The sequence below is a fragment of the Glycine max genome, chromosome 11 (assembly GCF_000004515.6).
Source record: "Glycine max cultivar Williams 82 chromosome 11, Glycine_max_v4.0, whole genome shotgun sequence".
NCBI lineage: Eukaryota > Viridiplantae > Streptophyta > Magnoliopsida > Fabales > Fabaceae > Glycine > Glycine max.
Genome location: NC_038247.2, coordinates 1,450,623 through 1,465,221, shown reverse-complemented (window position 1 = coordinate 1,465,221; position 14,599 = coordinate 1,450,623). Strand labels below are relative to the sequence as shown.

Sequence of the window (14,599 nt, the reverse complement as noted above, 5' to 3'; positions counted from 1 at the left end):
GAGGTACCAAATAAAAAAAAAAAAAAGAGGGTTATATTATATTTGTATCAACGTAGGATATAAGTATTAGATAACCACTCCATGGCATAGTCATTGGGCCTTAACCATTGCCCCCCATTCTCGTTACCCCAACCCCTACATCAAATTACCCCTGCCTTAATTTATCACACGGCCAATTTATCACTACCCATCCACCAACTACAATTAATTCTCCCCTCACAATGATGGCAGTATTGAATAGCCATGCGCACAAACACGTATTAACACTTGACTCACCCACCAACAGACATACATATGATCAAAACGATAAGAAAGCATGTATGTATATTTGGATTTGTTATATAAGATTTAAGAATATATCTAATTTACCTTCAAAAAAGAATATATCTACTTTTTATTTTAATAGCTCTTACAAGTGATTGTATATCTTTATATTTATTTTTAGAGTAAATTATAATAAACACTTATGTAATTTACTTTTATTACATTGAACATTCCTATTTTTTAATCCTATAAAAAACATCTTAATCGTTGGTTTTTTGTTTCATTGGTCACCCTTTGTTTTCTTTTTAAAAAAAAGTCATCCTTTGATGTTTTAAATGTTAGAAACGTTTAGTTTGAGCTTCTCACATGAGAAATACATAGTTTTTAATGAATTTTATTTGCCTAAAATATTCTTATCCATTCATTTTAACTTAGCATTTGTTCCACATCAAAGTGGTTGTCCATACGTATATGTGCATAAAATAATTTATTAAATTTTAACAAGATCAATCAAGATTTAAAGTTCAATTGATTAAACAAATAAAATTGCATGTAATTGAATATTAAAATGGATATCAACAAAATTTTGCATGTCACTATTTAAACATCATTTTCCTTTTGTCTTTATTTTTTCTTTCATAAATGAATGTCTTTTTTTCTTCTTTTATTAACGAAAGTTTCATAAAATTAATAAATGAGGTTAAAAATAATGTAAAAAAATGATGAATGTAATAAAAGCAAATCACATATAAGTGATCATTGTAATGAACTCTTGTTTTTATTATCAAATTGAAACATCAATGCATATATATATATATATATATATATATATATATATATATATATATATATATATATATATATATATATATATAAATATCTTTATCGCAATAAGCTAAATTATTTATAAATGTAAAAGATAAATTTCGGATCAAAATATTCTCAAATAATATGCTTCACCAAGTCTATAAGAAGTTGTGGATGAATTTGTTTTCCATAATGATATACTTAATCTTCTTTGTATGTAAGTTGCAAATTCGGGATAATTCCTAATAGATACTTGAACTTTTGAGAAGTTATTATTGCCACCTGATCATAATCAAAATTAGTATTATATGTGTATAATTTATATTCAACAATTATGTTACGTAACATTATGCATGTATATATCATATGTTTGGTTGTATTCGTATGCTAAGCACGTGCTAGATTATATAGAATCGTAAATTAAGAGCGGAGCACTTTAAATGCAAGTTCTACATTTTCCCTTATTGATTCTTGACGTTGAGCATATGCTTTATTTGTTTTCCTTGTAGTATTGGAACAATATTGACAAACATAACCCAGTGGGGGATAAATGTCATTGGATTGGTTTAATACATTAATATCACTATTTAAATTTGCATTGCCAAAAAGACATGCCAAATTTTTGTCTTGTTAAGTTACTATTTCGAGCATAATCATGGGTTTAACATGATCACATTGAGAAATTTGCCTTTTCATACAATTGAATAACATTTTAATTCTCAGTGCATACAACCAATAATATAACCAAACATACCATTAACAATTTAACATCATGCGTTATTCTTCATTGTTGTTCATATTTTGTGTTTCTAAGAGTTGCCACTTTGTAGTTGTCTTAATTGTTAGAATCCATTAAATGTTTACCATATTTTTTTTAAGAAGAGAAGATTATGAAAGTAACGAGAATATTTAATAGATTTGCAATCAAAGTCATTCTTAAGAATATTTAGCTTAACTTAGCTGCATTTTCCCCCATCTAGTACACCCTTTGTATGATTTTGAATCTTTGATCCCTTAATTTGTTTTAAGGTATTCAATCCCTTAATTTTTTTTATTACAAATAAGTCCCTTTGTCATTTTTTCCTTCACTTAAAAATCTCAAATTTTCATTTTTAAAATATTCCCAAATTAAATAGATCAAATCATTTTAAATATTCATTCACCTAAAACACCATACTTTTATCGATTTTCATTCAAATTAAAAAAAAATTATTTTTCTTCAAACCTTAATTTTACACCATACTAAATCTTTTGAAGTTTATCAAATTTATACTAATACTTTAAATTTTAAAATCATTTCATATCTTAAATTTATCATATATCTCCCACTATTTAAGAAAAAGAATATTTTTAGAGTCTTAAGTTGACTACAAAACTATTTTTTAATTTGAGAAATAGATTATTTAATTTATTCAAGAAGCCTTAAAAATAAAGTCACACACAGAACCAAACTTATTATTATTAATTGCCAAACAAATGAATAAAGATATCCTAATAAATAAAGGTCAAGTGAACCCCTTTCTTCTTATCCATTGCGCCCCAAAATATTCAAAGATATAACTAAAGTTTAAAACGTATCGACATACCACCACTAAAATTAAAATAAGGCTAGAATTGAAGGCACAATTAGCACCTGTATTGAAAAAATATTAAACGGTTTGTGTTATGTTTTAACCCATTTTCTGAATCTGAATTTATAGGAGGATAAAAGAAAAAATGTTTTTTACTGCAAAAAAAGAAAAAAAGAAAGAAAAATGTTATGTCTGCTAAATTTGAAATTTATTCGTTCGTGTGTCATGAAATGCTTTAATCGGTCTTTAAAAGCTAAAATTAAAATAACTTTGTTTTCCAGAAAACACAATATCTTTTATGGGAGATAAGATAATTCTATTCAAATTAAATATAATTATTAAAAATATAAACAATTGAATAGTCTTTTTAAACATTAAATTAAAAAGCAACTACATATCCACAATTCAATTTAAATTGAACAGGTCTGTTAACCTGATAATCCAGACTGTCAGTGATAAATAACTATTTACTTAAAACTTAAAAGGAAAACCCAGAAAAACAAAACAATTGATCGCGACAACCGTGAGTGGAGTTTACTCGGCCATCCATGCCGTCGATTTCGGAGACTCTTGAATCGTAGGGGCGGTAGGGCCCACTAGCATTTAAGTATTAATCTTCGCCACACACACACACACACTCTCTCTCCCTCTCAGTTTCTTGACACTCCCGTGCCCCAGCTGCACGCAAAATAAACAAGAAAGAGAGACACCATCGTCTTTTGTTGATCTCAGACTCAGTCTTCATTTCCTCTGTCACTATTCACACCTACAAATTTTGATTTTTCTACCATATAAAACCACACACCCAATTATTGAATAATCCATGTAGCATTGTGAAGTCCTAACTTGTATAACAAACAGCGCCTGACTTCATTTGATTTATGCTGCAAAAGCAATGTGATTGTCCTTTTCTTTGGTCAAATACTTTTGTTTGGTTTCTCTTAAGAGCTCTGTACACCTTGTTGTCTTTTCCTTTATAGATTGATTCTCGCTCTTAGTGCGTTCTACTGCTGCGTCTCACCTTTGCAAATTACAATAATATCACCCGGTCCTAAACTCTACTCTCTTAACTCTTCTCCCCAACCAAACTCGTCCGAATAACTTCCCGCGCACGTTAGCAAAGCGCACCTTATCGCATTATATAACAAACTCATACCACCTTAGATTAAAATATCTGTATATAATATAATTATTATAAAATTAAAACCTATAACTATAACTATACTATACATTCATCTGATTTTTGTTTAATCATGAACGGTGCTCCCAAGCACGAACGCCGCTGGGCGTCCGACACCGTGCCGGAGATGGCATTCGTCAGCGCCGGGACTTCGCCGGGAACTGAGTACAACTCCGTCACCGACGAGTACGTTGAGGTCACTCTCGATGTTCAAGACGATCACACCATCGTTCTCCGCGGCGTTGAGCCGGTGACTGTCGTTAACGTCGACGACGGCGTCGCCACAAGCGGAAACGAAACTCCGGCGTCCTCTGCGTGGTCGCCGTCCATCAGGAGGAGCTCTCCCAACCGGTGGCGGCAGTTCTCGCAGGAGCTGAAGGCCGAGGCGGTTGCGAAGGCGAGGCAGTTCTCGCAGGAGCTCAAGGCGGAGCTGCGGTGGTTCTCGTGGAGCCAAGGCGGATCTGAAGCGGCGTTGGTAGCTCGAGATCTCAGGAAGCAGCGCGCTCAGCTTGAACGCAACCGTTCGGATACGAAGAAAGCGCTCCGTGGACTGAAATTTATTAGCAGTAAATCCAATGGCGTTGACGCCTGGAACGAAGTGCAAAGCAATTTCTATAGTCTAGCCAAGGACGGTTATCTGTATCGCACTGATTTTGCGCAATGCATAGGTACGATTCCTTTTCAAATATCAGTTCACATTCGTGCGTTTTGCATGTGCATTTAATCGGTTTGATTTGTCGTCGTCATTTTTACTCCTTGTTTGAAGAGTTTTGTATGTTTTATTTTTATTTTTTTTAAGGGATGAAGGACTCTAAGGAGTTCGCTCTGGAACTATTCGACGCGCTGAGTCGTAGACGGAGACTGAAGTTTGAAAAGATCAGCAGAGACGAGCTTAACGAATTCTGGTCGCAAATTACCGATCAAAGCTTTGATTCGCGGCTTCAGATATTCTTCGACATGTAAGAGTTGATTGATTAAATATTATTTTAAAGTACAATCCAATTAGTTAAAAAAAATCTCTCACGTCATTTTTTCTTATCTCTAATAAACACTTGTACTTTTCCAGGGCAGAGGATAAACACCACTTTTCCTAAATTTTCGTAATTTGCTTTTGTAATAAGGATTTCACAGATTTAGGAGAAAAGTTAGGAGTTAAAAAAAAAAGATTGTATTAATCTAAATTTAAAATAAAATAAGATAATGAATTATTTTAATTGTTATATATGTATATTACATATTTGTAACCAATAAATATCTCAATCTATCTTTGTTTTTTTTTCTGTGTCTAATTTAAATCATAATCACATTCATAGGGTGGACAAGAATGAAGATGGTAGGATCATCGAAGAAGAAGTAAAAGAGGTACATCATCCGTGAAATTTGAATAGTAAATCATAAGTAACAACTTTATTTTAGAGGAAGGATGATCAGCAACTTAGAGAGAGACTTGGCATAGCTAAAAAAATTGCTTAAAGTTAGAATTAATTAATTCATCTCTTCCCATACACACTTAGTTAACACAAGTAATTGCAAGCATATCTTTAATTCAATTAATTGTATATGTTTTACATGTATCGCGTTTGCTTTTATTTTTAAATTTTTCATTTTATATATCATCTATCTCATCCTTCTTTTCTCCTTTTCTTTTGTTAATTTCCTCAAGAAAAAACACGTGCAATTTGTACTTTTATTATAATTTTAATTAATTATTTTATTTTGTAGTTTGTGCTTGCATAGATGCTATTCTGATTCAAATGACACGTGAGTTATGTCTGTTCTGTAGCCAATGCAAATGCCTAGTGTAGTGTCCACTGTCAAGTTGAGTTTTAATAATTGACCGTAACAATATCCAGGATTAGGTGAACCCTGGTTATTTACGATGAAGGTTATATTTCTCAAACAAATAAAACGTAAATATAATATAAAATTTTCAATGTATAGATATATTTTTAATAAATTAATTACTATTATTATTATTATTCAATATTCCCACTACTACGTTTCTTATTGTTCTAAAGCAATAAAGCATATTTGTTAGTTGATGTTGATTGCTATCAATTGAAAGTCAAGTTATATTATTCATATAATACTTTTTTAAAATTCTTTTTATCACGTCATTTATCATATCACACTTTTTCTTGAATTCTTATTTTTAATAGTTGTAAAAGAAATTTTAATAGTTTATTATACAAAAATAATTTCACTTTTAAGGCCAATGACCAAGCCCAAAATCACACTCTCATTTTCCTTATTAAACCAAATTCTTGGAATTTATGATGTAGACGCTTTCAGTGCGGTTGGTGAGGGCATATTCGTCATTTAGGTTAAACATTTTTTTAGGTGGTCCAAATGTGCATTATGTCTTAGGAAATGCCATCTGTCTAACCATCAAATAATTGTTTCATCCTCATAGTTCCGTGTTTGTTTTGCAAATTACATCGCTTTACGTGAATTTGTTTAATTAATCACCGGTTTATTGGCGCCAGCACATAACACTTACTAGTACTAGTATTTAGCTAAATATTTTAAAATTTTAATATATTGAAAAAATAAAAGTAAGTTAACGTCAATTAAAAATATTGAGAATATAAAATTTATAAATTAGATAACTCTGAAAAATTATTAGATAATTTAAGATTATCACGTTATTCATGATCTTGAACCACCTGATAATTTCTCATAACTCTTATCTTATCAAATTCACATTTTAAGTTAGTATTATTAAATCTGTCATATCTCTTATTATCAAATCACTCATAAATATTTAATTTTACAAACTTCATATTTGAGATGACTAATCTTTGATATAAAGGAGTGTATTAAGAAAGACATAAATCTTACATCAAGTAAAAATAATGTCAAAGATAAAATATACAAGTGATTATCAATTTTATGAGCTAATTTTTAGAGTTAAATTAGATCCAAATTCATAATAACTTAAATTAATATTCTCAAATTTAAATATTAAAAATATAATTACTTTAAATTTAGATTTAAGAAAAATTGTCACTCTTAATTATTTGATATTTTGACCTGAATTCAGTCCAAGACGGATGGATAATAATAATAATAATAATAATAATAATAATAATAATAATAATAATAATAATAATAATAATAATAATAATAATAATAATAATAATAATAATAATAATAATAATAATCTTTGCAAAGAAAAATAATACCTTAAGTCCTAAGCATGTGAATTTATAAATTTGTGAAAATTTTATAATTAAATTAAATTATATCACTCTTTAAAATTAAAATTTGTATTAAACAATTAACATATCTCATTTGATTTTCAGATCATTATGCTAAGCGCTTCAGCAAATAAGTTATCCAGATTGAAAGAGCAGGCCGAGGAATACGCAGCTCTGATCATGGAAGAGTTAGACCCTGAAAGACTTGGCTACATTGAGGTGGGAATTCTCTACAAACGATAAACATGTGAATTTAATTATCAAGCATGCATGCATATATTTTAATTTTCTAACACATTTGAGTACGTCACAATAGAAAATCTTTGTAAGTGGTAGACATTAATGTTAATCTAGTCCATGGTTAATTTGGTTTCCATTGTTAATTTTGTTGGGGTTGTTTTTAGTATGTGTTTAAGAATAAATGATAAACAAAATAAAAATATAAAATTTTAAATAAAAATATTTATTATATAAAAAATATTATTTTTTCTTTTAAGCATATTTTAATAAAAATACTTGATACGTTTAATACTAAATTTTTTTTTATGCCATTTGTTCATGAGAAAACGACCACTTAATTTGTTAATTATGTTTATATATATATATATACTGGTTAATTAAGTCAATGCATAACCAGCTCTGCTCCTTTATATAGTCCAAAGTTGGGCGAAATTGGTTAGCAAATTACACGCTAGTTAATTAATAGGTGTACCCTAGAGGCCTAGACTAATATACTTGGTTTTGTCAATGAATGTTATAAATTACACGTCAGTTAGGGCATATATATATATATTTTACGGAACGTAATGTGATTAAGTTGTTACTTCAAATCAATTACTCAAATTAGATTAAAATAAAATATTAAAATTAAAATATTTTAAATTTTATTTAACCATAAAATGTTTTATAATTTTACTAAATATAAAAATTAAATATATTAAATATTTAATTTATGTTATTCTAAAATATCTTAAACATATCATTATTATGACCAACACCACTATCATGACTGATACCATCATAATTATTATGGACGATCACCACTGTAATCAATTGTCACTATCATCATGATTATTATCACGATACTTTCACTACTATTATTATCGTGATTATCATCATGACCATCGTTGTTACCAACAACATGATCTCTGTCGTGGTTGTCGTTACTATCACTGTCGCCACCATGACCATTACCATCGATAGAAATTATGTTAATGGTAGCGATAACGATCATGCTGGCGATTACAATGGTGATGGTTGTTGTGATGACAATCATGATATTGGTGATAAAAACATTCATCACCGTGGTGATAGTCATGACAATAATAAATTTAAAATATTTTTTGATGAAATAAATTAAATCTTTAATATATTTAATTTTTCATTTAATAAATCTTTTAGATATTTTACAATTAAATAAAACTTTAATTTAAATTTAAAATATTTTAATTTTAATATTTCATTTTAATTTAACTATCGAGATTGATCATTCTCACATAACATGCTCTCAGAGACCATATTAATTTATTTAACCTATATAAACTTTTAGAAGATATGAATGATTGATAATAGGTGTTGGGCTCTATTGCTAATAAATAGTATTTATTAGAGTAAATACTTTTTTTTATAATGTTTTCATATTGTTGTCTACCAAATATTTTTATAAATGTGTAATTTAGTGATAAATTAAATCTGTAAAGAAGAAAAAATAAAATACCACATCATATTACACAATACTATTGAGAGTTAAAAAGGCAATATGAAGAATTTATGATAAATTCTTTTAATGAGAAAAAAACTTTAGATAACTAAAGAAGTGATAGAAATATCTTTGAAAGATTAATACGATGATTAAATTTTTTGAAAAAATATTATGATAACTAGTATAACTTTGAAAGACTAAACTGATAATTGTTTTCTTCTTATTTCAAAAGTTGAAATGTTTTTTTAAGAAGAAAGTTGAAATATGTTTTTTTAAAATACAAGAAGTTGAAATATGTTAAAAATTGAATTTTACAGGGTTCATTTAAAATTCTTTTTTTTTTCACACTAAAAGCTGTAAAAAAGAATATGGAACCTTTCTAACATACTTTCATTACTTTTATTTATGGCGCTTTCAATATAGAGTGCTTTAAAATAATTTAATAGATTATTATTTATATTTTCCACTTCTTAATTATAGGCTAGACGAAGTAAAGCTAACAATTAATGTGTGGTGATGAAGATAATTTAACTTAACTGATTAAACAAAATATGTGAATTATTAAAATAAAAAATACATAAGAATATTTCCTTTTTAATAATAATTTATTTTTAGTTTTGTTTTCCTAGTTAAAGCTTTAAGACGCAAATTAACATTAATCTTATAATACAGGTGAGATATACAAAATATAATTAAAAATATTTATGAATATTAGTAATTGGTAAAAGATTAATCATTGGAAATGAAAAAAAAGGGAAAAGCATATTCAATAGGATTTTTTTTTACACAAATCCTTTCTGTGTATAGTGAGTGTGTTTTTAAGAATATTTTTTCAACATCAGCACTTTGAAGAATTATTGTGGAGGGGTGTTTCTTCATGATTGAGTTCCCAAGACGGTCTCCCCTTCTAAGGTCCATCGTACTGTTGACTGTTGAGTGGAGTAGCTTTATTCAACTCGTACTGCGCATGCTGCATTTTGTTGTTCTGTATCTAGGAAATAATCGTCACGTTAATAATGAATAAGGTTGACATGCAGGAAATATCTTTTACATATACGATTCAACCTCTTATAGTTTTGCAACACTTATATGGTCGTTGTGTTGCCGCAGCTATGGCAATTGGAGACGCTTCTGTTACAAAAGGACACGTATCTCAACTACAGCCAAGCACTAAGCTACACCAGTCAAGCTTTGAGCCAGAACCTACAAGGACTAAGGGCGAGAAGTCCGATACGTAGGATGAGCCGCAGAATGCTGTACTACTTGCAAGAAAATTGGCGGAGACTTTGGGTTTTAGCATTGTGGATTTCCGCTATGATTGGACTGTTTACCTGGAAGTTCATCGAGTACAAGAGAAAAAATGCTTATCATATCATGGGTAACTGTCTACTAGCGGCCAAAGGTGCTGCTGAGACTCTGAAGTTCAACATGGCACTTATACTCTTGCCCGTCTGCAGAAATACCATAACTTGGCTCAGGTCCACCAAGTTGGCTTACGTTGCACCTTTCGATGATAATATCAACTTTCATAAGGTACGCCCCCAACAATACCACCACCAGAAAACACGTTGAATATAAAAGTTAGTGGACGCTGTCAAGTGTCAATAACTATCATTCCAAAGTGCTGTTTGCTCTACAGGATAATATAGTGTAAGATCACTTCTAATATGATACTGTTTTCTTAGACTTTTATGGTTATTAGTAATGTATTCTTATCTGATCATTAGGAATTTATTAACGATAAGGGTATTGATCAAATAATAAAAAGTAAAAAATATTAGACGAAAATAAAAGATTTAAGATATTACAAAATTTAATTATCAAATATTATGTATCAAATACTTGATACCAAAATCAAATTTCAAAACATTATGTATCAAGTATCAACATATATATATTTTGATGATACTGTTGCACAAGATTTATAGTTAAAACCAACTCCTATAAACAAGGAACTGCACTCAAAAGACAGAGTTACGATGACAACGATGAGGTTTGAACATAAGAATTCATGCAAACGGTCTAAAGTTAAAATAATTTGTTAAAGCAATCACATCATATCCTTTAATATATTCATAGCCATGTTAGCATATCCTCGGATTTACATGAAATTCAACGACACTAACAAAAGTAAAACAAAAAACACGCAATAAATTTGTGGTTCCTAGTGAAGGATATAATGTTTAGTTATGGATGCTTGCAGACAATTGCGGCGGCAGTAATGATCGGTGTTATACTTCATGCCGGGAATCACCTTGCTTGTGATTTTCCTAGACTTGTAAGTTCGTCTGAAAAAGATTATAAGACGTATTTGGATGGCGTATTTGGTGATCATAGACCCAGTTACGGAGACCTCGTTAAAGGGGTTGAAGGTGTGACAGGAATTCTGATGGTGATTTTGATGGCAATAGCATTTACTCTTGCAACAAAATGGTTCAGGAGAAATCTCATTAAGCTGCCTAAACCGTTTAATAGGCTCACTGGTTTCAATGCGTTCTGGTATTCTCACCATTTGTTTGTGATTGTCTATGTCCTGCTCATTATTCATGGTGTAAGTCTTTACCTCGAGCGCAGATGGCACCGGCAAACGGTATGCAATTTGTAGTATCAGATTCCAATTATTTAGGAGCATTATCAGAGGTTTTTCTTTCCTTGTCGGTTATTGGTTACTTGACACATTGATCTCTGTTTTCAGACATGGATGTATCTTGCAGTTCCAATTTTACTTTATGCGGGAGAAAGAACGCTAAGATTCTTCCGTTCTGGTTTCTATACAGTCCGTCTTATAAAGGTGAGCAGGGCTGCAGGGGAATAAAAAATAGCGTCAGATGCGTCTAAAAGATTAATCAAATTAGTTACAAATTTAGCATTTTACTTGTTTGCTTACATTTGCTCTTGGCTAATCGTGTATAGCCCAATTGAACAATGCTAAAAAAATAAAAATTGTAGGGAGCAGAACTATCACTGCTTTCAATAAGCTAAACGATGCAACTCGAACTTACGGATTTTTTTTCTCTGTGAAAACATTTAGGTTGCCATTTATCCTGGAAATGTTCTGACATTGCAAATATCGAAGCCCTCTCAATTTCGTTACAAGAGCGGACAATACATGTTTGTGCAATGTCCTGCTGTTTCTCCATTTGAGTGGTAAGTTGCAACTTTTGTTTTTCTACATTACTTTTCTCCATTTGAGTGAATTTCTCTTGCTTCATGTAAATTCAAACCACAAAATGGAGAAAATAAATTTAGTACTATACTGGTTTAACCCCTCTTAGTCTCAGATGTCGAAAAAAGAAAGGAATTGAAATGATATCACCTTTTACATGTTACGATTTCTGCTGTCTATCAATACAATGTATGTATGACAGGCATCCGTTTTCGATTACCTCTGCCCCTGATGATGACTACCTGAGTGTTCACATACGGCAACTGGGAGATTGGACACAGGAGCTCAAAAGGGTATTCTCTGCGGCCTGTGAACCTCCCGTAGCTGGGAAGAGCGGGCTTCTCAGGGCTGATGAAACCACCAAGAAGTGGTACGTAATGGGCCTGCCGTATTGGTTTATCTTGTAATTGTAACTTTGCCCTCAGAAAAAATTATTTATGCTCATATTCCTGTCATCTTGGTATCAATAATTGACACAGTTTACCAAAGCTAAGGATAGATGGACCTTACGGTGCGCCAGCACAAGACTACAGAAACTATGATGTCCTGTTACTTGTCGGTCTCGGGATAGGAGCAACACCTTTTATCAGCATTCTGAAAGATCTTCTCAACAATATTATCAAAATGGAGGAGCTGGCGGTAAGTTTTAGCCCAACAAGTAACAATATTTATAGACACTTTTTCATATAAAAATGTAAACACTATGGTGTTTAATATAAGCCTTGTCAAACTGACCATTCTTCGAAGGTCTTTATTTACGACGAAAATAATAATCATGGTTGCTTTCTATCCAGGATTCAGTCTCTGATTCAAGTAGAGGTTCAGACCTTAGCACTGGGAGTGCAGATTCAATATCTTCTAATAAGATTTCTCCTAAACGGAAGAAGACACTGAAGACTACAAACGCTTATTTTTACTGGGTAACAAGAGAACAAGGTTCTTTCGATTGGTTTAAAGGGGTCATGAATGAAGTTGCTGAACTTGATCAAAGGGTATTAACTGCCATAGAATATTTATCCCGTTAAAAGACTTTTCTCTTGAAGAATTCTTGGTATTCCTTTCCATTGCATCCAGATGAGTAAGTCATATTTACATCAGCTAATATTCAATGTCTAATTATGGACTTCAGGGTGTTATTGAGATGCACAACTACTTAACTAGCGTATATGAGGAAGGCGATGCCAGATCCGCCCTTATTACAATGGTACAAGCCCTCAACCATGCAAAAAATGGAGTTGATATTGTTTCTGGGACTAGGGTAAGCCTTTGATTTTTGCCCTTTACTTTACCCTTTATGCGTTTTAGTTTTGGAAAAATAGAAGTATCCTAAAGAGTTTGCTTTTCAGTCTTGAGTAAGTTGATTTTAAACCTTGATTTGCTTCTCTGAATTTACTATCAGGTGAGAACTCATTTTGCCAGGCCTAACTGGAAGAAGGTTTTCTCAAGAATATGCTCTAAGCACTGCAATGGACGAATAGGTCAGTCAATCCCATCAAGCATACGTTTGTAGACATTGCTTTGATCTTGTACTAACATCTTCGATTCGCATCAGGGGTTTTCTATTGTGGCGCACCGGTTTTGGCCAAAGAATTAAGCAAGCTCTGCTTCGAGTTCAACGAAAAAGGTCAAACAAAATTTGAGTTCCACAAGGAGCATTTCTAAGGGAATTTGGAGGGAGCTTCATATCTGTATCTAGAATCAACACAATTAATTTTAGCAACTAGTCGTAGTCAATTATAAGATATGGTTCAATAAGCTAAAACCTTAAGTATAGAATATGAGGCATTGTACATCCCGGCCGGCCGGCAAGATGGCTGGGCATTGATCATACATGTGGCTGCAGCTCAAAGGAGATATTGCCCTTACAAGGCTCCAGCAACTTCAGATACATTCTGCCGAACCGCATAGATTATTGGCCGATACATCCCATAGAAAATATACAACAGTTTTGAAAGTGATAAAAAGGAATTAGTTAGTGTTCTGCCTCAGGAGCAATGCATTGGTTTGTGGATAATTTATTTTTTTAAAAATTATCGTTTTCTAATATTTATTTTAAAAAATATACTTGAAAATGATTTTTTTTTTTTAAGTAAATGTCAACAAACATATACCAAATTTTCGTTTTCTTCGAGTGGATTCCATTATCTTTGTGGAATATTGTGGGTGAAACTATTGTTTCGACCCTGCTGCTTCTGCTTGGATTTCTTCTCCGGGAGAGGAGATCTAATGTCTAAACACTGTACATGAGATGAGACTCTTAATCGTATGTTGACTATGTTCTTTTTCTTTATGCTTTCTTTATTGTCAGTGTGATTATGTTACACAATACATTTTAAGTTATTTTTTAGTTTTTTTATTAGATCAATTATTTTATTGTTCTATAAATAAGTTTTTTTTTAGTAATTTTTTAGTATTTTTTTAAAGTATTAATTTTTAACTTCAAACTTTTTATATTTTTTTATTCTTAATACATTTTTCAAAATTTTTATTTATCTTTTCTAAATAAATTATAATTTTATTATTTTTCCGTATTTTACACTTTTCAGTTTTTTCAATAACTAGTTTTATATCAATAATTTAACAAGTTAACTTCTAGCTTTCAATAATCAATTTTTAACTAATTTTACCTAAGAAAGCCTATGTTTATCCAATAAGGGAAATTGGTGGAAAACAGGAATTACAAATGAGCCGATGTTAAGTAGTTCCCCA

At 30.9% G+C, this 14,599-nt stretch overlaps 1 protein-coding gene across 1 annotated transcript; it reads left to right on the top strand.

Moving 5' to 3' along the window:
* Positions 1–3,354: 3,354 nt before the first annotated feature.
* On the top strand, positions 3,355–14,180 carry LOC100775988 (respiratory burst oxidase homolog protein A). The gene is made up of 14 exons (XM_003538216.5): positions 3,355–4,490; positions 4,622–4,781; positions 5,136–5,184; positions 7,128–7,241; positions 9,835–10,257; positions 10,928–11,314; positions 11,420–11,515; positions 11,756–11,871; positions 12,093–12,260; positions 12,370–12,529; positions 12,685–12,882; positions 13,020–13,148; positions 13,290–13,368; positions 13,443–14,180. The coding sequence occupies exons 1-14, from the start codon at positions 3,896–3,898 to the stop codon at positions 13,550–13,552; spliced, it is 2,784 nt and encodes a 927-aa protein (XP_003538264.1). The 5' UTR covers positions 3,355–3,895; the 3' UTR covers positions 13,553–14,180.
* Positions 14,181–14,599: the final 419 nt, after the last annotated feature.